Source organism: Paralichthys olivaceus, chromosome 18 (assembly GCF_024713975.1).
Source record: "Paralichthys olivaceus isolate ysfri-2021 chromosome 18, ASM2471397v2, whole genome shotgun sequence".
In the NCBI taxonomy this organism is placed as follows: domain Eukaryota; kingdom Metazoa; phylum Chordata; class Actinopteri; order Pleuronectiformes; family Paralichthyidae; genus Paralichthys; species Paralichthys olivaceus.
The window spans coordinates 16,914,020-16,934,580 of record NC_091110.1 but is presented as its reverse complement, the minus strand read 5'-3'; the positions used below and the strand labels follow the sequence as shown (position 1 = coordinate 16,934,580).

At 43.9% G+C, this 20,561-nt stretch overlaps 1 protein-coding gene across 2 annotated transcripts; it reads right to left on the bottom strand.

The window, feature by feature from the left end:
- Nucleotides 1–670: 670 nt before the first annotated feature.
- On the bottom strand, nucleotides 671–19,427 carry tsc1b (TSC complex subunit 1b). 2 transcript variants are annotated; one of them, XM_069513652.1, is made up of 22 exons: nucleotides 19,125–19,427; nucleotides 14,642–14,861; nucleotides 14,445–14,548; nucleotides 14,153–14,305; nucleotides 13,842–13,986; nucleotides 13,490–13,644; nucleotides 13,327–13,400; nucleotides 13,065–13,243; nucleotides 12,654–12,772; nucleotides 11,884–12,049; nucleotides 11,650–11,771; nucleotides 11,012–11,102; nucleotides 10,619–10,741; nucleotides 9,488–10,133; nucleotides 7,725–7,768; nucleotides 6,452–6,618; nucleotides 5,684–5,866; nucleotides 5,474–5,584; nucleotides 4,344–4,466; nucleotides 3,656–3,843; nucleotides 3,270–3,443; nucleotides 671–3,040 (listed from the first exon to the last, which is right to left on the bottom strand). In XM_069513652.1, exons 2-22 carry the CDS (start codon nucleotides 14,748–14,750, stop codon nucleotides 2,353–2,355), a joined length of 3,864 nt encoding a protein of 1,287 aa, XP_069369753.1. In that variant the 5' UTR covers nucleotides 14,751–14,861; nucleotides 19,125–19,427; the 3' UTR covers nucleotides 671–2,352. The 2 variants fall into 2 exon arrangements, with proteins under 2 accessions (XP_069369753.1, XP_069369754.1); XM_069513653.1 differs by having other exon boundaries at nucleotides 10,619–10,726.
- Between the last annotated feature and the right edge of the window lie 1,134 nt (nucleotides 19,428–20,561).

Here is a 20,561-nt window from a genome sequence, read left to right as displayed (position 1 = left end):
AATAAAACTTGAGCAAAAAAGAAATAAGAAAAAAACCTGAAATTATAAATATTTAAGATTTTAAAAATTCTTTGACTGTTTATTTCGATCCATGTCCCAACCCAAACATGGAGGAGACTGGTATAACATTCAATGTTGTTTTAAGCGTCAAGACTTTGAACTTTGATTTTACTGGTTTGGTCATTTTTCATCAGTTTCAGTCAAACTATACTTTTTTAAGTAAAAGTTCAGGATTTATAATCATGTTTTTTTTCCAACATAGTTTTTCCTTTTAATAAAGTTTGTCTCAATAAATCTCGTCATGTCAAACACTTGAGCTCTATTTGAACCTAACATATTCAAATGTCTTGCATTGTCGTGCCTTCAGTCTAAAAGATTTTGGTCAACAAACAAAGAAAAGTAGCAAACCCTAAAATTTAAAGTGGAAAAAGTTGATTTTTTTTTTTAAAATAAGGAAACAAAATAGTTTGAGGTTTTTGTTAAACAACTGAATCAACTATAACTGTTTTAGCTCTTGGGCTCATATATGTGTTTGTTCCATCGCAACCAATGTGACTATAAACCAACAACACAATATCGGAAAATGTTCACACACCAAAACAAACCAAGCTAATTGCTCATAATGACGTTGGGGGACATTCAACAGCAGAAACAAAGCAAGACTCAAGGGTTGTAGTGCAAAACATTGAAGACGATCTTTATTGTTCACAGTTAAACACAAGCCACTGCTTTAAGAACTTCCTTTTTTGCCGTTTTGTCCCAGGTTCTCTGGCTCAGGTCAGAGTCCCGGCTTCTTCAGTTTGTGCTGATTGTACCTTCTGTCTTGATTTGCTGTTGTTACTACGGTTGGCGTTTAAAGTGGATTGTTGAACATGCTTTAGATAGCGAGGCAGAAGGAAATGACAGCAGGAGCTCCCGGTGGACAACAGGATTTAGACGACTTTGAAAAGAGCGAGTTTAGGTCTGATAGTTAATCCGTTTTAATGTTTTCTCGTCATCTTTACCAAAGGAAACATTTATTTTTGGAGCTTGGGTTTGTGTGACGTCTCTGGTCTGTTTCAAATTTAGGATATGTAGTGGTCAGCACACCTCTTGGGTGGCAGAATAAAAAGTAAAGGTACAACACAATTTGGAATTCATAAAAAGAAGCATAAAATTTCATCAGTTCCTTCCTTTCGTACACTTTCGTCATCTTTACCGACACAGGAGAATCAACACAACGCCGGTACCTGCAACCTCGCACGCACGCTCGCACGCTCGCAAAACAAACCACATTTGACTGAGTTTGGGGGAAAAAAAAGGTTTTGTATGGAAATTTCAGTCCAGCAGCAACGACGTCACAGTTCAAGGTTTCCCCGAGTCACACACACACACACACACGCACGCACACCTCCACGCACCGATTGCTTCCATCGCTCCGCTGTAACACAAATCAAGACAAATATTTCAGTCCGTCGTCAATCCAAAGAACGCCAAACATGATGACCGGGGAAAACCTAACAATGTTTCATGTCTGAGTCGAAGTTTGTACTTTGAAAATCTTACAGTTTTATTGACGACAGCAGATGATTTCGGTTTTATTTGTCAAATTTTTTTAGAAACCGTCTCTGAGGGTTCCGCATCCGATAAATATAACAACAAAAGGCGAGTGGAACTATGTTTGTCATCCTCACAGCATTGACAAAAAAAAATCCCCAAAATGATGACAGCAAAGTGTGTTTCTGAAAACAGTCCCCGTTAGTCTGGATAATTCACAGAACTCAACGTGAACTATTTCTTCAGTTTTACGTGTTTCCACAGTGGATGCTGTTCTGAGGTCGGAGGATTATCCAAAGTAACTAGGACGCACGCTGTTTCGAGACAAACTGCTGCAGAGTGCCACAAATTAAATGTTTCACTGTCGAGAGAAAACTAAGTGTGTTTCACCTCCATCGTTTCGGGGCGAAGGGAGAACACTGACGCAGATTTCTCAAAATATGGACATATCGACACAACTAGAGCCAATATGGAAAAGTTTGTAATTTGGTTGACTGTTAATCTCAGACTTAGTGTCACGTCGTGTTCGTCTTTGTCTCATGATCAAACTCATAAGTTTAGCATCCTCACTGGTAACATTGCAACTCAGTATTCCTGTCTCCTCCGCAAACATTCTTCAGGGGAATGAATCAGTATAAATAAAAAGAAAAAGAAACGGTGGGGGAATCCTGCTGTCCACTCAGAGGAATGGATCAAATAACACTGAATTGTGGAGAGTAGCAGACGTGTTACTCTTGCTGATTTTGTAGCTCTTCTCCATTTTCAAACTTAAGTCCGTCCTCATCCGCTTTCCATCCCGGCTCAGTTCTATGTCTCTTAACTGTGCTCGTGATGTGTTTCATTGTAGTCCATGATCTTTAGATGCTGTTGCCGGGGGCGCCCTGACCCTGCCTGAACCCGCCCTACACCGGGGCCGGCCCCTGCCTTCCTGCGGGGGCTTTCCTGGCTGGAGGCCCGCTGCTTGGGCTCAGATGGGGGCTGCTTGGTGGGCACGGTGGGCACTGTGAGCGGGGTGGCAGGAGCTGGCATTGGCGGAGGAGTTGGAATGGGGGAGGGTGCGGGATTGACACGGGCAATATAATCTGGGCAGGGTGGCTCCACACACAGCTCAGTCTTCAGACCGTGGGCAAGGCCTGCAAGGCGCGGAGGCGGCGGCTGCTCCTCGTCGCACTGGCTCTCGCTCTTGTTGCGGAACAGCTCGCGCGCCCTCATGCCCAGGAAGCTCTTGGCACTGGGGTAGGAGCCCACAGTGAGAGGCGCGTCGGCGGGGGGCAGGGGTGCAAGCGTGTTGACGTGAGGACAGGACAGCAAGGGCTCCACCAGCAGGGGCGGGGCCAGGTCCTGGCTGCCATTGATGGAGTTGGCTGATGACTTGGAAGAGTTGTTCGCCTTTGGTTGCCCTGGCGATAAAGTGCTGCCGTTGCCCCGAGGGGAGTCGTGCAGTGTTTTACTGGCCGCCTCCTCGTTTGTGTGACTTTTAGTTGGTCCATCTGGCACCAGGACACTGTGGAGCGGGAAATATCCACGTGTTAAGACAGATAATTGTTCTGTTAATATGTTCAGAGCTGTAGTGTGATGAACAGTCACAAGTCATGACGTCGAAAAACAACGTGTTGATGTCGATGCATGTATGTTAGAATCTGCTGCTGTAGAAACATGACAGTGCAAGATGCAGATATAATAAATATATCTGTATAATAAATGATTGTAAGGATTCTTAGTTTCAGTCTGACCTGGTGTCAACAAGAGTGTGTGGGTCAGCTCTGCCCCCTGGTGGCGAGCTGGCAGCAGTACTGGCTGGAGCTTCCATCTCCACTCGGCTGTAGAGCTGCAGGAGTTCGGTCTGCAGCAGCTGAGTGATTCTCCTCTGAGCCTGATGTCTGCTGTCTGAGGCCTGCAGCTCCGCCCTGAACACAGAGAGACGAGGCCGGGTCGAGGAGGAGAGGAGGAGAGGAGGAGAGGGAAGCAGAAGCAGTTAAAATGAAGCAGAGGGAAGAAGGTGACAGATGATTTCCAGCATGTTTACACAGGAGGTTTGTATCTGCCTCTTTAAATACAAACACAATTATGTCATGTTGGATCTAATTAGACAACAGATGCCTCCTGGACCCAAACTCACTTTGCTTGACATTTCACATCCTCGAGGAACTTCTTCTGCTCGGCGATGAGGTGTTCCTTCTTGGAGAGGTGCGTCTCAAGCTCACCGACTCTCTGTTGCGCCGCCTCCAGCTTCTGACCCTGAACCAGCAAACTCTGCCTCAGCATCTCCACCTCTTTCCGGTAAGATGCCTGCAGCATCTGGGCCTCCTGGGCGACGGGTCGTCGTCGTCAACAGCAGCATGAGGAGCAGGAGGGAAGAAGATAAATACGAGATGATAAAAGATGAATGAGGAACTTTATGGGGACTTTTATTGTGACTCTATAGTGAATAAATCTCGGACCTTTATCATGTTCACTTATAGTTTTCTACAGTCTACGCCAAACTCCACTGTATCAGAGATACGATACATTCAAAAATACAGAGGGGTGATTAAATTAAAAGAAAAAGCAGCATCAACTGAGTCTCCAATTTTAAAACTCCTGAACCTGCCAAAACACACAATTCACCGACAATAACTGATCTTTTTATTCATGAGAAATGAACACAAACCTCTGAGTATGTGAGTGTATCCTCATAGCTCAGATAAAGCTAGCTTCCTGCCTGAGGTAAAACCGCTTCAGTCGTTTTGACTTGACGTCCAACAAACCCAATTAGTGTCCCCTTTTTTCATTTCACTGAATCTGACTCACACACACTTGCACTGTACCTTTGTATTATCGCCGCCGCTGTGGTGTAACTCCTGCATGGACAGCTTATGTGCCTCCCCGAGGAGCAGCAGCTGCTTGTTCAGGAAGCTCATCTGCTGCTGGGTGCTCTCACTGTTGCTCAGCTGAAGGACACACGAGACAAACAATGACGACGGAGGGCAAAACAGCGATTATGCTACAAAAACCTGTCCACAAATATCTGGCTTATACTTCACAAGAAGAATTAGTCCCAGATAATCATCTATGAATTCATCAGAGATTCAACAAGAAAAAAAAAAAGAGTTGTGCAAATGCTTCAACGTGACCGTAAGAAGCTAATTCGAGTTATCACAGAATTCACTATGTGGTCGATTTAGAAGAGAAATGTTACAGCTGCTCTGTGACAATTATCTTAAAAAAAACAATCTCATCTGCCCTGACGGCAAAAAATATCCCACAATTTGTATTCATGTTGTCCGCATTCCATGAATTAGGATCTTTACGCGACTGTGTGGATAGTGTCTGATTTGAAATGCCCGTTTCCTGAATCAACGGCTCCTTGTTTGTCAGGATTTCAGTTCAGTCTGGGTCAGAGGAGGGAAACAGCTCAAAAAACCCCAGGAGGCAGAATAACACCCAGAGCCCCAACGTCACTGACCTAAAAATAGAGGGCGAGAGACAACATTTCCAAGGCAACTGAGCCCCGGGACAGACTACAGAGAGGTGACAAGGTTGGTGGGGGGTCGTGTGTCATTGTAACCCCTTGCAAGTCTGACCCAACTGTCTCGCCACTGCTCGTTCTGTCCTTCCCAGTTCTTCCATTTCCAAAACAGAGGTGAGGGAAAAGAAAACTGTCTTGAAGTTCAAATTTTAAATTAAGATCTTTTTTTTTTTGCCTTCAATTTATAACTGCGCTTTTTTCTCCTTAATTTTATGTTGGGCATCTTATCTTAGTCATTTCTAATCCTATTTTAAATGTTTAAATCCATCATTTCATTTTTTAATGTTCATCTTCCGTCTTCAGTAAACCACTTTCGATTGCCTTTATGTTTTCGGGTAAAGCACAAAGAATAATATGTTTTAACTGACTTATGAAACAATATTATCTACAATTCCGTTAAATCTGCCTCTGGCTCAGCTGCGTCTTTACCTTGATGGTCGTCTGGTTGAGGAGGTGACCGGTGTGGCACACTTTGTTGTTGGCCCTCTGAAGCTCCGCCTCCAGTTCATCCATCCTCTTCTGACACTCCTGCAACTTGCTCTGGAGACAAGAGACAGTTTCAGGTTTAAGACGTATTTGTACTGAATATGTTTGCTATCATTTGTGACGTCCACATCAGTGAAATCATGTTGTGCGTACCTGGAGCTCCTGATTCTTGGTGTAGTAGTCATCTCGGCCCTGCTGCAGCTGCCTGATTTGACAGTGGAGCCTGGTCACCACTGTCTCCCTGTCATCCCACAGCTGCCTGTACCGTTGCTGTTCCACCTGCAGACTCTCCCTCAGAGACAAGATGTCCACACTCTGCAGGTTCAGCTGGTCCTTCTGGACACACAAACACACACACACACAGTTCAGTACAAAAACACACAAAGAGTAAAAACAAGCATTTTTCTCCACAATACTAAATTAGCGTGCAACATTTCTGCAGAAAATTAATGAGTCTTTCAGTTGATTGCTGCATGAATGTGCCAGCGTTCCTCCCTCTTGTTTATGTTTCATTCCTGGAGACAAAACAGCCGTCGTGGCTTCTTTGTTACCATCACTTGTTGAAAACACAATCTGTCTGAATTGGCGCTAACAAAACAGCTTCAGTTCAATTTCCTCGGCGACAAGTTGCAGATGAGACCTGACAGCAGCAGAGGTTTGACAGCTGGAGTCATGAAATGGGACAAATGCCTCAGTGATCAGTAGAAACCTCTGAAGAATTTAGAGGCTTTCTCCTCTCGCTGATCTAAATGCAAAGAAGCTACTGAAGAACAAAACCTGTAAACATTGTCGTGTAATTGTTCTGTGGTGCTGCATCTAAATAAACAAAAACTACAACACACCTCTTGTCTAATTCTAAGTACTTACATTTAAAGGTGCTTAAAGGGGCAAATCTGTGATAATGAGTTGATGCAAACTCACCATAGCATTGTTCTGCTCCTCCAGTGCAGTGGCGTTGATGATGCGTCGGAGGAGGCGTCGGTTGCGGACGGCGTGCTGCTCCCTCTTGTAGCGCTCGTACAGCAGCTGGTTGTGCAGCAGGAGCAGCTGGCTGCGCAGCGTGTGAAGCTCGTCCAGCGGAGCAGAGCCTGGGGAGGCCGTGATAATAATAACCTAATTAACACGGTCACACACACATACACACTGCTAGGAATGGGATCAATTATCATTCAAGTGTCGGACGCCAAAAATAGCACAGATAATCATGTCAATATAAGTGAAGAAATTACTGTACATAAACATGTGATATATAATCATAGATCTGTTATTGGTTATTGTTCCTGAACTTTAAAAGAGATTTGCTGATCATTCACACACAAAAATATGAAGCAATCCAAAGACGGTGAGGTCGACAAATGTTTCAAAACATTCCAAAATGTTTGAAATATGTAATGTGTACCTCAAACAGGCTGATGTTCTTGTTCTCTTAACATCTATTATATTTTAGAGCTATCTAACTAACTGTCCATTTGCTATGATACAGCTGCACTACATGATATCTTGAATCAATATTATTGATCCACGTCCACCTGACAAGATTTTATCAGCTTCTTGATTGGAGTTGTGTAAGTGATGAAAACTGTGTCTTTGAAGGTGTTTTGTGCCGAGTTCATCACATTATATTCCAAATGTGTAAAATGCAGCAACGTTCAATCAAGTAACGTAACACATTTAGATAAACAGCGTCACTTGTTTCGATGTATAAATGGCAAGAGAGCAGAGAAAATGTATTTTCTCTGGAGAATCTTATTAGTCAGTCATAAGAAAAGACAGGAGCATGGTTTTAGGTGTAGTAAAAAAAAAAAAAAAAAAAACCAGGGGAGATGATTAAATTCCAGAGTTGTTATTACAAGTTGGCAAAGACTTAAGCAAAAATCACAGTGTTTCTTTCGTCGTGAACCGCAGCTGGAGAAAATCTGATTCCTGCTCTGGGAGACCGAGTGAACAACAAATCTCCAAACAGCCAAACATTTGAGTTTCTGACTTGATCTGCACGACTGTGGGAACTCTGTGTGTTCTGAATAACCTCGGCTTAAACAAATTCCCTGTCCGGCTTGGCAGCATTTTCACTTGCTGTTTATGTCTCAAGAGCTCGTGATGAATACCTAGTCATGCCTAAATAATGCTCCATCTGCAGTCTCTATAATAGCCTCTTTTATCAGTGTGCAACAGTGTTGCTGTGTTAGTGCTTTACCTCCAAAGTGCGTCCAGTCAGCTGACTTACTTGGCAAAGGTAATCTGTGAAGGGAGAGAAAGAAAAACTGTTATAAAAACTATTTCTCTGGGGTTTTTCTTTCCTAAGCTGCTCTCAAGTGATTCTATCAAACCACTGCTGCAAGAGAGAAGCACAGCGAATCCACGGACAGTTCCGTTATTAGTCACATGTGTAAAAGACAGAACGGAGTAACACATATTAAAAAATATGGGAAACATATGACAACAGGAATGCATCTTTAAGCAGTGACAACCCAATGTTAAAAAGGCAGTGCACACGATGGATTCTGCAGCTGCTGCTCGGGGTTCGCATCAATTGAGGTAATGGAGTTTCTCAGGTGCCGAGGCTGCAGTGCTTGTGTATCATTAACACAGTGTTCAACACAACACCGCAGGCGCTCATTATGCAAATGTGAGGTTCTGTGATGTCGAGGTGTTCAAGAAGCTTCGAGAGCGTTTGCAGTTTTTGTGGGGGCAGAATCTCCTTTTTTAACTTTGCAGAACTTAAATATTCACAAAAAAAACTTAATATAATAAATGAGTATTCTAATATTTGAATGCTTGTCTCTTATAAATGTATCACGGAGTTCTCAAACCAAGATACTGTGGTTTCAAACTCTCTTGTCTCAATGAATTATAAGTTAAATTTCACAGAATACATTATTGTACGTTTGACATTTTAGGAAATAAGCGAATTAGCTTTTATAATGAAAGTAATATGAGAAGATAGACGATACTTTGTCCGACTGTTTAAGACGAAGCAGCAGCCAGCTGCCACTTAGCTTGAAATACAGACTGGAGGCAGGCGGAAACAGTTAGTCTGATTCTCGTCCATCAGCAACAAAATCCACCTTCCAGCTATAAAGACTGTTTTCTAACATGACATATCAAACTCCTTTCACATTCTGTATCTATACCAAGAGGGTGCAAATATAGTAATCGTCACATTAAACACTGCAAATGTCCAGTTGGTAAAAAAGGTGACTTGTTGGTTTGTGTTTCAGGTGACATCATTCGCTCCATCAGTCGTGTTTGTCTCTGGTGAAGCTGTTAAAATGTGACTGTGATGAGCGACTGAATTGATTGTTCTGAGCCCAGCGCTGACTTTGCTGACACTGTCTCTACTGTTGTGTTATTGGGTTTGGAGGACTGGCTCACTGTGTGTTGTGTGTGTGTGTGTGTGTGTGTGTGTGTGTGTGTGTCGAAAGAAGGGGGTGGCAACTCCTGAACAATGTCATGCTTGTTCTCGACTGGGTGTTTCCTTTGGGCCACTGAAACAGGCTGGAAACAACCCAAGCAGCCTCTGCAGAGTGAAGCACTCATCAAAACACACTCCTGGGTTTCTTCGGTGATCAACATGAGCTTCACAGAACTGCAGAGAAGGTATCTCACGATCCTCTCCATAAAACAGACACTGGGCAATAGCATTTATGATGTGCAGTTGGAGAGCACTGTCGAATTTGATGAGATGTGGACACATGATAGATTCAATATAATAAACTTTGAATAAACAGGCGGCCGGCGTTCTTTAGCAGCAGCGTAGATATCATTGTTGCTCAAGAGAACAGCTACAACTGCAGCAGCGGTGGTGCAGCTTCAGGGTTCTGTAGAGTCCAGCAGCAGGTCTTTACTTTCTGTGGCTCAATTACTGAGGGTCACTTTTGTTTACAAAGAAAGCTTCAATCACATTTTACACAGATTAAGCAAACCGCCTAATCCAAACAGATTTTACAAGCCCCTCACCTCTTAAGAACTTTATCATGGACGTCGCTCCCCTGCTGAACAAGGCGATCCAGCACCTCCAGTGGTGAAGCAGTCACTACCCCTTCCTCCTCCCCGTCCTCCAATCCCTCCTCTTGCTGTAGCAGCTTCTCCATCGCCGCCTTGTGCACCGCCTCTGATGTCTTCTGGCCCACGAAGAGCGAAGCCGCCCTGGGCAGAGCCAGGTCGAAAAACGACTCGTAGGGCACAGGGGCTGGCGTCTTGCTGCACGGGCTTGGGGAGAACATCCCCAACTTGCTCACCTCGTCGTCTGGGGCGGAGGGACTCCGGTGCAGGTGGTGATCGATCGGGGTGAAACCGGACTGGAAGGACCAGGACTGCTCGAGGCCGAGGGCTGAACTCCTGCTGTCTCCTCCTGCTCCTCCACCTCCTCTTTCACTGCCAACGCCGCTGGTGCTCGCTGTGTTCTCCGCTTTGTCTGGCGTTGATACAACACGGTGGGGGTCCCGGATGGGGCCTTCAGGCTGGGCGCTGGAGTGGGTCTTGTCTTGTGCCTGACAGCCAGTCAGAGTCTCAGTGGTGTGATAGAAAGGGGAGTCGAAGCCCCTCAGGCCCGGCAGCTCCTGTGTATCTTCGGTGATCTTCAGCAGCTCCTCTGTGATGGCAGCTACAGCAGAAACAACACTTTTCATGAACCTGTGCATCTTCCATTTATTATTCCAACACTCACAACCGGTGTCAAAAGGTGTATTTATTTTTGGCACAGGCGGAATTTAAACCAAAGCCTGTGTGGAGCTGGTGAAACACACAGGGATCTAAACAGAGATCTGTGTGTATCCAGGATATTTAGATATAACTCTGGTTTGTGTATATTCTTAATTATGAGATGTTCATTTAATGGTTCCCATAGATATATGGAGGTCTATATTTATTTTATGTTGTGATGTATGGTGTCAGCTCTCAAATTTATTAGTAGGGATCCCAGGGGCACTTTTTTACTTTTACTCTTTTCACTTCTGCTCCATTAGTGTTGTTTTCAGTTATCAACATTATTCATTTTCTTTATATATGCGTGTGTGTTATTACACACACACACACACAAACTGGGTCATTCTGACATACATACATACATAGACTCAAACCAACGCTCACCCTCTTCCCTCTCCTTCTCTGTTCTCAGCTGAAGCTCCAGCTCCTGTTTCTTCATGAAGACCGACAGCTCTGTCAAAGTCATGGAGACATTCTCAGCAGCTCCTGCATCTAAAGAGGAAACATCTGCATCAGAAAAAGTTCACATGAAATAGCAAAAAATACCAAAACTAACAATACAAATCTGTTTTGGCTATTTTTGGGACGGTGATTTCCACCTCAATAAAACTTGTGATCCAATAATTCTTCATTTGGATTCACAAAGAGAGGTCTTCCAACCGGAGATCTCAGTGCAGCCAAGTCTAAATTATATTGCATGAGCTCGGGCCTGTAAAAAGTCCTCTACTGTTAAATTTAATGTAATAAACTGCAGTAATTAGACTCATCATGACTCACCTCTATTTGCTGTTATTTCTGAACTCTTCTCCGTGTCTTTCACTGGCTCCTGACGCATCAGCGTGGGTTTACTGTCTCCTTGTCGCCGATCCTGAAAAGTCCCGGCATTGACAGTTTTATAATGAAATGAAGAATTTCTTGTATTTACTGTGGTTTAGGTTAATTGAATAACCTGCAGGTCAGTACCAGATAACTCTGAAAGCGCCTCACTGCTTTTGTGCAAACCACTTCAACACAAGTTCCTGACAGATACAGGTTTTTAGTTTACAACTAATAATCATAATTACAAACAACTTTAATTACGTTATCTTTTATCCTATTGGTTAACTTCTGAGCATAAATCAAAGACTTTGCCTCCCACTGTCAAGGAAATGAGTTTTCAAAATGACTAACGAGATCATTTGAAATGACAGCGTGTTTTTCACATTTGTTTGGATGTCTCTAATTGACACAGTAGGGAAAGGATTCAACTGGCTTATCATAACTTGATTAAAATTCAAAATCAACAGTTCATGAAGTCCTTCAGGACATTCGTCTTTTAGTAATGGATTCCTGCACATTTCAAACTCACTGAGGGGACAGTTTGAAAACTAGGAGAGATCCAAGGAAATGTTTTTAAAATGGAGGAGAGAACATACCTTTCTTGGGGGACTGGACTGGACTGTGTTGGCTGGTAATGAGATTATGGGAAAGTCATCTGATAGGGTGGGTGGTGGAGAAGAGGGGGCTGGAGTGCTTGAGGCAGGCGTTCCTTTCCCTCCTGCTCAGACCAAAACAACCAAAAATGAAAATTCCACAGCGTCACTCAAGTGCAACACAAAAAAAACCCACTGGTGCAGAGTTGAAATATCTTGTCATGATGTAACCTGTACCTGATGTGCAGTGGAAGCGGCTGGGAAGGTGTGAGGCACTGTGGGAGAGCTCCAAGTTGGGCGACATGCCCCTGGAGGAAGGGGGAGTGGCCATGCCACACAACGAGGAGGGGCTCCACAGAGGATCCTTCCCCCCGCAGGAAGAGTTGAGTTCACAGGTTGAGTTCTGCAAAGAAAAAGACCACAAACACCCAGTTATCACAAATCTGACAAAAACATGCAATTAAAAACAGATATGAACACTTTGCCAGCCAGAGTCTGCTCAGTTGCAATCAGGGGATGGAGCCACAGTATCGAGGTCCCACCGATAAACAAACCCAGACCCCTGCCTCTTGTGACTGGGCCAATAATAGAAAGCAGGAGACAGTATCTGCAACGCAACCAGCCCTCAGGGGCGTCTACAGAGGGGAATCAGGGTGAGGATTTGTTGTAATTCCTGAAGCTTGACCCACTGGTCTGCCAGCTCGCCGACTCTGATGAGTCAAAAACTGTCTGTCGGCCCACTTTCTCTCCACGCCTTGCAAAACATGGCGGTTAGTGGTTGCTCTAATTGAGGGCTTTGTGGGGGATTCTGGAGGAGAGCAATTATCTCACCACATCTGACAGATGATACATGAAGCGTAAACATGACCCTGTGTACGACAGCAAGCAGCAAACAGAAGCTTAACGGCATGGTGCTCTGGTATTACCTCTGATCATCAGTTACTTACCGGCCTTGTGTATTAAACCAAGATTTTGACAGCTTTTGACCGGATTATGGATGATCTTACCTGGCGTCTGGAGGTCTGTGGACTGCGGTAGGAGGGCTGTGTCCCTGGTAAGGGGGGCAAGGACAGGGGCGGGGGTAGCGGCTGCCGTGGAGTTGAGAATGGGGTCGAAGAAGAGCTTCCTGTTGTCAAAAATAAAATAGCCTGATCAATCTTCGAATGGCAGCAAGCTGCAGGTTTCTGTGCTCTTGTGGACACAGCTGCTCAATGTTTGTGTTTTAAAATAGTCAGAAAACACAATGTTTAATGTGGGAAATAAAATGGATTTCTTATTGTTTTGAGCTATACAACAAAAAAAGAAAGTATGTATATTGATAATCATGCATTTGTGTAAAAAAAATAATTATTAACAGCAGATAAAATGTGCGCACCAGCTTATAAATAGCTAAATATCTATATAACATGTTTTCTGACCATAGCTGCTGTGGAGGTCTGTGTAGGGGCTGGAAGCGCAGTCTTGTGGTCGCATGTGGATTTGGGGGTAAAAGCTCTCAGGCATGGTGGCGTAACCCTCCTCACAGGAGGCCTCCTTGGGGTCTAGAGACACTTTGGCACATTCGATGACGATATCGTGGATTTCATACTTTTTCCACCTACAGAGAAACACAGCACCATATGTCAAAGTCATGCAGTAGAGAAGATGTAACTGAGTTTGGTACAGCAGCGTGCAACTTGCCTTGTGGGATCAAGCTCATGGTCCTTTGTTCCAGTCACCAGTTCAGGATGTATACGAACGTGTTCAAGCATCGGCTGAGTGGAAGATTGGACACAAAATTAATATTAGAGATCATTTGCCCAAGAAGAGCAGCACAGCAGAGCAGCAGGGGTAAAGTTCTCACCTTTACTACCTCCTCAAATGTTTCCATGTTCTCCTTCATGCTGTAGTGGGATCGCAGGTAGGACACAAAGTTGCACGGGTACATGCCGTAGAGGCGGTGGAAGAGGGAATAGACGCTGGCGTGCAGATGGATTAGATAAACCTCCGAAATATGCCCTGAATGTGTAAAAATCCACAAATGTGAACTCCAGCGTAACAAATTCAACTCATACTGCAAGTTACTTTCAAGCAAAAGGCTCAAAGTGTAAAAGTAATCTGGATTTTATATACCGCTTTCATACAGTGCATCTATGGGCAGCACTTTTTTCTATTCTACTTTTTTAGCATTAGGTTAGAAAGATAGAGGCTCCTACCAGGGTTCTTAAGGTTCCAGGATGCCAGGCGGCCGAAGATGTCAAAATACTCCCACAGGTGTTGTTTCCCCGCTTGAGGGATCATGGGTAGCAGAGTGATCAACACCAGCACTCCAGTTATCAGCACAACTACGTCCGTGTCCGTCTGCGAAAGAGAATTTGTGGGAACTCGAGTGACAAATTCATGTGCCTCCAAAATGATAAAAAACACACAATGAAAAGAAGATTTGTTGAATAAATGAGTCTAATTTCATCCTAAAACCTCTCAATGCCTAACAAAGAGATTTAATTGGGTATAACTGGGCCGTTACCTTGAGGCATTTGAGCAGCGAGAGCAGCAGGGGGTATCGAGCTATCTTGTGGATCCAGGACGGCTGCTTGCGGATTACATGGCCGAGCAGGGTGAGGGTGGGCAGTCGGCAGGCCTGCTTGGTCATGCACTCATTCATCTTGTCCAGAAGGTGCTGTGAGGAAGTCGGGGGAGGAGGTGCGGCAGGGTTAGATCTGAGTAAATGTCCTCGCAGCAGCGATTTCATTGGAATTAATTGATTTCATTTTAAACTTTAAATCCTGTGAGCAAGATTATGTTGTGATGTCTCTCACCTTATCATGTGGCTCTCTGACTGAGGAGAGGATATGCATGGCCTGGGTAGAATTTGTTTCCAAAAAGTATTCCACCAGGCCGTTCAGCAGCATGGACCCTCGCTCTTTACGAAAAGCAGGAGAAATAAATGATTCATTTATTTAACCTCACCACATTGACAAAACAAGCTGACACAAATCAATCCAAATGGTCCTACCGGTGCTCAGCTGCTCATTGATAAGGCCTCTGATCTCTTCTAGCTGGTGGAGGTCGGAGGTCTCCAGGAGTGGGAGGAGGTCCCCCACATTGGGCTGCTCCCTGGCCATGGTGGCGGTGGCAGTGCAGGAGGTGGAGGCAGTGTCTCTCTGTCAAGGTGTCAGTCCCTGCCTGCCTGGAGGACTCCTGGGCCCACCCTCCGATACGGTCTCCAGGCACCGCTGCATCATGACAAACATTTTTCATTGATTATTTCCATTACATTAGTTGTGTGATTCCATCTTTGGTGTCCAATATTCTTACAACTCTTGTGTCATTTGACCAACTTAATTAAACAGACCCTGACGTTGTGGCTGATAAGGAACCACATAAGAGCCCTTGAGCTGCTTTCATTAAGTGACAAAGGTCCTCTTCAGACCAGGTATTAACATCTGTCTCTGGCGATACGATTACCGCTGGACAGCTCACACTACGAGTGTGAGCTCACCCATGATGCATTGAGATCTGATCACCCAGAACACATTCGAAGGTGGAATTGCACACACTCATTGACACTGACCCCATAAATGTCTGAAATCAATGAGATGATTACACAGAGTCCGACTTACTTGAAACTTCACACACAAAGTACGATTCGATTCGATTTGATTCACAAAACATATTTTGCTCTTCATGGGTAAACAAATCCCATATATGAGCCATATGTACATATACATGTGTATTATAAACAATAACTTTACACTTTGCAGCCTGTGTAAATGAGAGATACATAATGTAAACATCACTAATACCAGCGAAACATATGCTGTGATTGTTAGTTTGGACACACTAGATAAAAAAGTGTGTATCAGGATGAAAAGGTGGAGCCGTACATAGAAGACGCAGACAAAGATGTCCACTTGGAAAGAAATTGAGATTCAAGAGGTATTGGTGATAAGAGCAGACGCTGGTGTTAATGTGCAGTGAACAAAAACATGCAATCTCCGCAGCGGAGGTCATAAATTAAGTCCTCCATCCTGCTGCACTACCCTGACGCCAACCTTCACCTGAACACTCCAGAGACTTTCCTGGACACATTTCTTCAGCAGAATCTCAACCGTGCAAATCCAAAGGAAAACTTCCCAAATGTGATCAGTGTATGACCTGAACCTCATCTGACCCCCAATCAATCCTTCCTGTTTACCATCAATGGCCTAAAATCACAACCACAGCCAAGAATATGCATAAAAACATGTTTACCATTTCAGGTTAATAGTCTATTTATATTGTGTGTAATATATTTAGGCGCAACGCTGAGTCATTAGTTTGAATTAAAGCAGAGTCATGCAAATCACCATCTGAAAAACAGGCACAGATAATCTTGATAGGCAGGTCATTATCCTCAGGGTGTTTGAGCCCAACAGGGGAGATCGCATCAGTCTTCATTTCAACACCTTGGCCACACACTCAACACACTAAAGGATGATTAGCACTTCATTAGCGCAGAATAACAAATCTTTCAACACAGTCACATGCCCCGCCCCCCAACCCCCCCTCAATATAACAGGAGCTCATTTAGAAAACGAGACATGAAGGAATTAAACGATATCCAGCATATTTGATCTAATTTCCACTGAAGTCATATGTCGGATGGAGACACTGCCCTCGAGCTTCTCTCACTCACAACAAATCAAAACAAGATGATAACAGCCAGAATACCACGTCCCTGTTTGTTGAATCTCAGAAGTCACATCGCGATTGTCTCCCTGTTATCAATTAACTGCTCAGTCATGCGGCTGCTGGGAGGCGGGGGTGTGGGCAGTGGATTGAAATGTAGGTGGGTTTTTTTTTTTTTCCCCACCCGCTTCTTTCTTGCAGGGACAGGTCAGTGGCACAAACAGGAGCCCCCCTCAGTGTGGTCTCAGGCAGTTTGGGACACGCTCAGGACGACACAAAGAACCTTTATGAGGCTCGAACGCTCCCATGTGCACAGTAGAAATAACATCTGGCTCAGTGCAAGCTTTTTTTACAGACAGGCTCCTTTTCCCCTGCGCAAATATTCTGAAGCAGTATAAGAGAAACAAACAACCACGTCAGTCAATTTAAAAAAAATGTGTAGCATCAACTTAACTGACCTGTTCAGTGGTCAGCGAGGTAACTTCAGGTTTGATTCAAGATGTGTTATGGGTCAGGAAGAACCAATTCAGTTTTGGTGGGGATCAAGGCTCATATCACTTACTTTAACATTGTTTGATAGGACATTTTCTTGATGAGAAAATTAGACATAGTTAGCGATCTGATATGAGTTTGGAGAATTTGGCGTGGCTAGGCCTTCACAGACGTATTTGTTATAAAGTATTAAACTCTTGGTCTTTTAAACCAAAACAGTGAAAAGCATCCGTTCATGATTTCATGCATTCTAAGGTGACTTGTTTGTCTTGTTTCCTCTGCCCAACAATCCAAAACCCAGAGGTGTTAAATCTATTATTATAAAGTGAGACACGCAAAATCGATCCATTCAATGTTTTCAAATCAATCTGCAAATTAGAAGCTGTATCCGTTAAGGTGGAGAATTTTAGTATAGGGCAATATGCAGGGAACTGCATATCTATCAAAATAGCTGCCAAGTTAAAAATCAAGTCAAGTTTATATTTATCTTATCAGGGGGCAATATTCAGTGTTTCTGAAATGTGACAAAAATTGTGGATCACATATCAGAATAAAAACAAAAACTTGAAAAAGAAATTAACAGTTTGAAAACAAAACAAGCAGCGTGAAAAATCTGAGCTGCGTGACATTTGTGGAAAACTGTATTAATCGGAAACCGGTCATGTTCCCTGAAAACCACTGAGTCCTCCGCTCACCCCGACAGACAGGATCCAGCAGTGTTACCACCTCAGGACCCTTAATTTAGATCAGGAGACCGCCAGCTTATTTTTAACTGCGTTCGATTTTGTCAAAATTCTTGTAAGGCAGCCTGCGTTGAGGCGTTAAAGGTGTTTACACTGTTTTTCTAATAATTGTCATTCATTTGTATCTGTTCAATAAAACAAAACTGATTAAAGTAAATTATGAAACTACAGTCAGTCTATACAGATTAGTTTTTATTCTTTTATTAAACTGATTTCCGCTGATCTGAAATTATTAGTAATGAGAGGTTAAAATGTATGAAACATAAAGATGAGAAAGACTATGTAGTGATTTAATAAGTGATTAATAGAATCTTAAAGTGAATTCTGTTGCAGATGGGAAGCCACTGTAGTTTGGATCAGACTGGAGAGATGGTATTTTCTACATTGAGAGTTTGCAACAAGTCTTGAAGCCGCGTTCTTCACCGACTGTGGACAACTGCTGGATGAATTGCAGTAGTCGAGGCAGGAGGACATTTGTATTAAAAGTTTAAAGTGTTCCATGCAGTATATATTGTGCATAGTGCTAAACAGAGCTGAGTAGATAAACTACGACCATATAATCAAATGATTCCAGAGACTTTGTTGTCTGATCAGGCAGGTTTGCATTTTGAAAGACTGAACACAGCAACAGTGAGAGCTGTGCAATATTTCATGGCTTGGCTCCCCCTCCACTCAATGAGTTCATCTAACTGAACCGAGGGGGGGGGGGGGGGGGGGGGGGGGTGTTGAATAACATTTAGAAAAAGTACCTTTTCACAATCACCACATAACCTGGAACAATAACCCATAGAATGAATCACTACTTTCAATTGTCTGCTCTCCTTTTAACATCAAGATGAAAATGAGTGTATGAGCTCATGTCAATGAATGTACACCGTCCCTTTTAAAATACATACAAGTTAAAAAGTTAATATCACAGAGGGGCTGAGGATGTGAACGTGACTGGGTCATGTCTCCATAATGTCTAACAGGATACGAATGAGTGATGACAGTTAGAAAAAAACAAAGTCAGGCTGCAGGATATTTGTTTTAAAGCAGAGAGATGCACGAGGATCTTAATGTTGGAATGAAGCAGAGTGTAAGTCGTGTAAGCACAGAGGCCCTGGTGGCACAGTGGCACAGTGGATTGAGGTGCAGGGTGAAGGCAGCTGCAGGAGAAGCTGCTGCTGTGTGCGGACTGACCACTGGCTGCTGCTGCTGCTGCTGCTGCCTGTCGTAAACAACTCGCAGAGAACAATGGGCAGGGTTGGGTTTTACTTCACCCCCCGTTCTTAAAACCACACGGGCGGCCTGTGCCACGCGAACCCGACCCACGGCGAACCGAACACGCAGTACAAACCCCCGACGAGGCGTTCGAGAGCAGCGACATCCACTAAAACCCATCACTCGGAAAACAAGCCAGTCCCACCGCCGAGAGCTAACGTTAGCTGGCAGCAGCGACCCCGCGCTCGGTCCGGGGTTCATCCCGCCTGTCAGCCGCGGTCACACGGCGGGGACGGAGGCCCAACAGCCCCCGGTGGACCCCACGGGTCCCGCGGGGTGAGATTCGCTGTGAGAAAAGCACGTTAGCTGTGAATAATCGGAGCTGTTTACCTGTTAGAGGAGCTGCACTCCACAGGGCGCCGCCATCTTGAACACCTCACAGCCCATCCCACCGCTGTCACCCTCCGCTGTCGGGCTGCATACGAACTAATCCCACAAGTTATCGCCGCCGCGAGTCGCAGCCGCAACTTTGGCGGCGGATTTACCGCAAAAAATATGAGAAATAAGTTTCACAAATCACACGTAACGACTCAGAAGTTTGAATAACGCCGGGTCCGATCGGGGTTTCGGCTCTATCGCAAAGCTAATGTTGTTTTTCCAGTCTCCTCATTGGTGGAAGGATGGAGCGAGTGTAATGCGGTTTCGCGTGACCCACATGTTCAGAGCGCACGCGCAAATTAGTCTTATTTTTTCACCAGGTTCATTTTCTTTGTCAAATTAAAAAATAAAGTTTGTAATGTTTGAGAAAAAACTGAAACAAAAAACATAAATCTATTTTCAGAGTCAAATCAAAAGCTTGACTTTAAAAAACTTCCTCTGATTTAGAGCACATCATAAAATATGCTGACATTTTATCTTCCTGTTGTTCCAGATATTGTCTTTAAATTCTCTTTCTGCTCATGTAACATTAAATCTCATTGCAACAGCTGCAGCCTCGATCTAAACTCTAAATTATTCCGAGCAATCTGCAGGCCTGACAATACAGTGAACTAGACAGCAGAGCTCCACACATGCACTTAGCATGTGTATCGTTAGTGCAGGGAAGTGCAAAGTCAGATTTGGTGCCATTTGGACAAACTATACCATTGATTTCAATAGAAAATAAGCAACCAGTGCTATGCAACGATCAGTGGGGGCTGTGTGAGTCCAACATGTCTTCTTCTACGTCCTCGGATAAACTGCAACAGTCATCAGCAACTGGATCAAACCTTGGGTCAAAATCACAGCCAGATCATGTAGATTGTTTTATTATTTCAAAGTAAATGCAGGATGTTGTTTGTGTTGCCACACTGCTTCATATCGAGCTGAATTACAGAGCTTGTATTTTTGAAAAATCAACTTCGGACCTCTGGAAAACGTCATGTATGAAACCTGATTAAATCTCCGCTGCAGATAAACCAGGTGGGATGAACACAAAGCTTTCTAACTTCACTCTGCCTGTCTCTAAAAAGCTCTGCACACAAATAAAATGCAGTGAAGATACACACTCAGACCACAAGATGGCACACCTGCACTTTTTCTCCTCATGTAGATCCCCTTCTCTCCTTTCATTTAACACGATTTCACATGATTATAATTATAATCATTATTATTTCACTTTATTTCTATCGATCCCTGGTGGAACTCCTCTTCTGCAGCTGTTATGTGACATTAGAGCCTGCTGGGATGAAATCTGACTGAACATCCATGTTGATGCAGTATAAATCTCCCGGACTGGTTTGGTGTGTGTATCTTTGGAGGTGCTACACTGTCACATTATTTTGTTTA

Coding starts and splice junctions, on each gene's coding strand:
- tsc1b (XM_069513652.1), bottom strand. CDS start 14,750: ATGGCCAGGGAGCAGCCCAATGTGGGGGACCTCCTCCCACTCCTGGAG. Junction 13,401..13,489: donor CATTTGAGGAGGTAGTAAAG/GTGAGAACTTTA, acceptor TCTTCCACTCAG/CCGATGCTTGAACACGTTCG. Junction 12,050..12,653: donor CACAGACCTCCAGACGCCAG/GTAAGATCATCC, acceptor TTTTCTTTGCAG/AACTCAACCTGTGAACTCAA.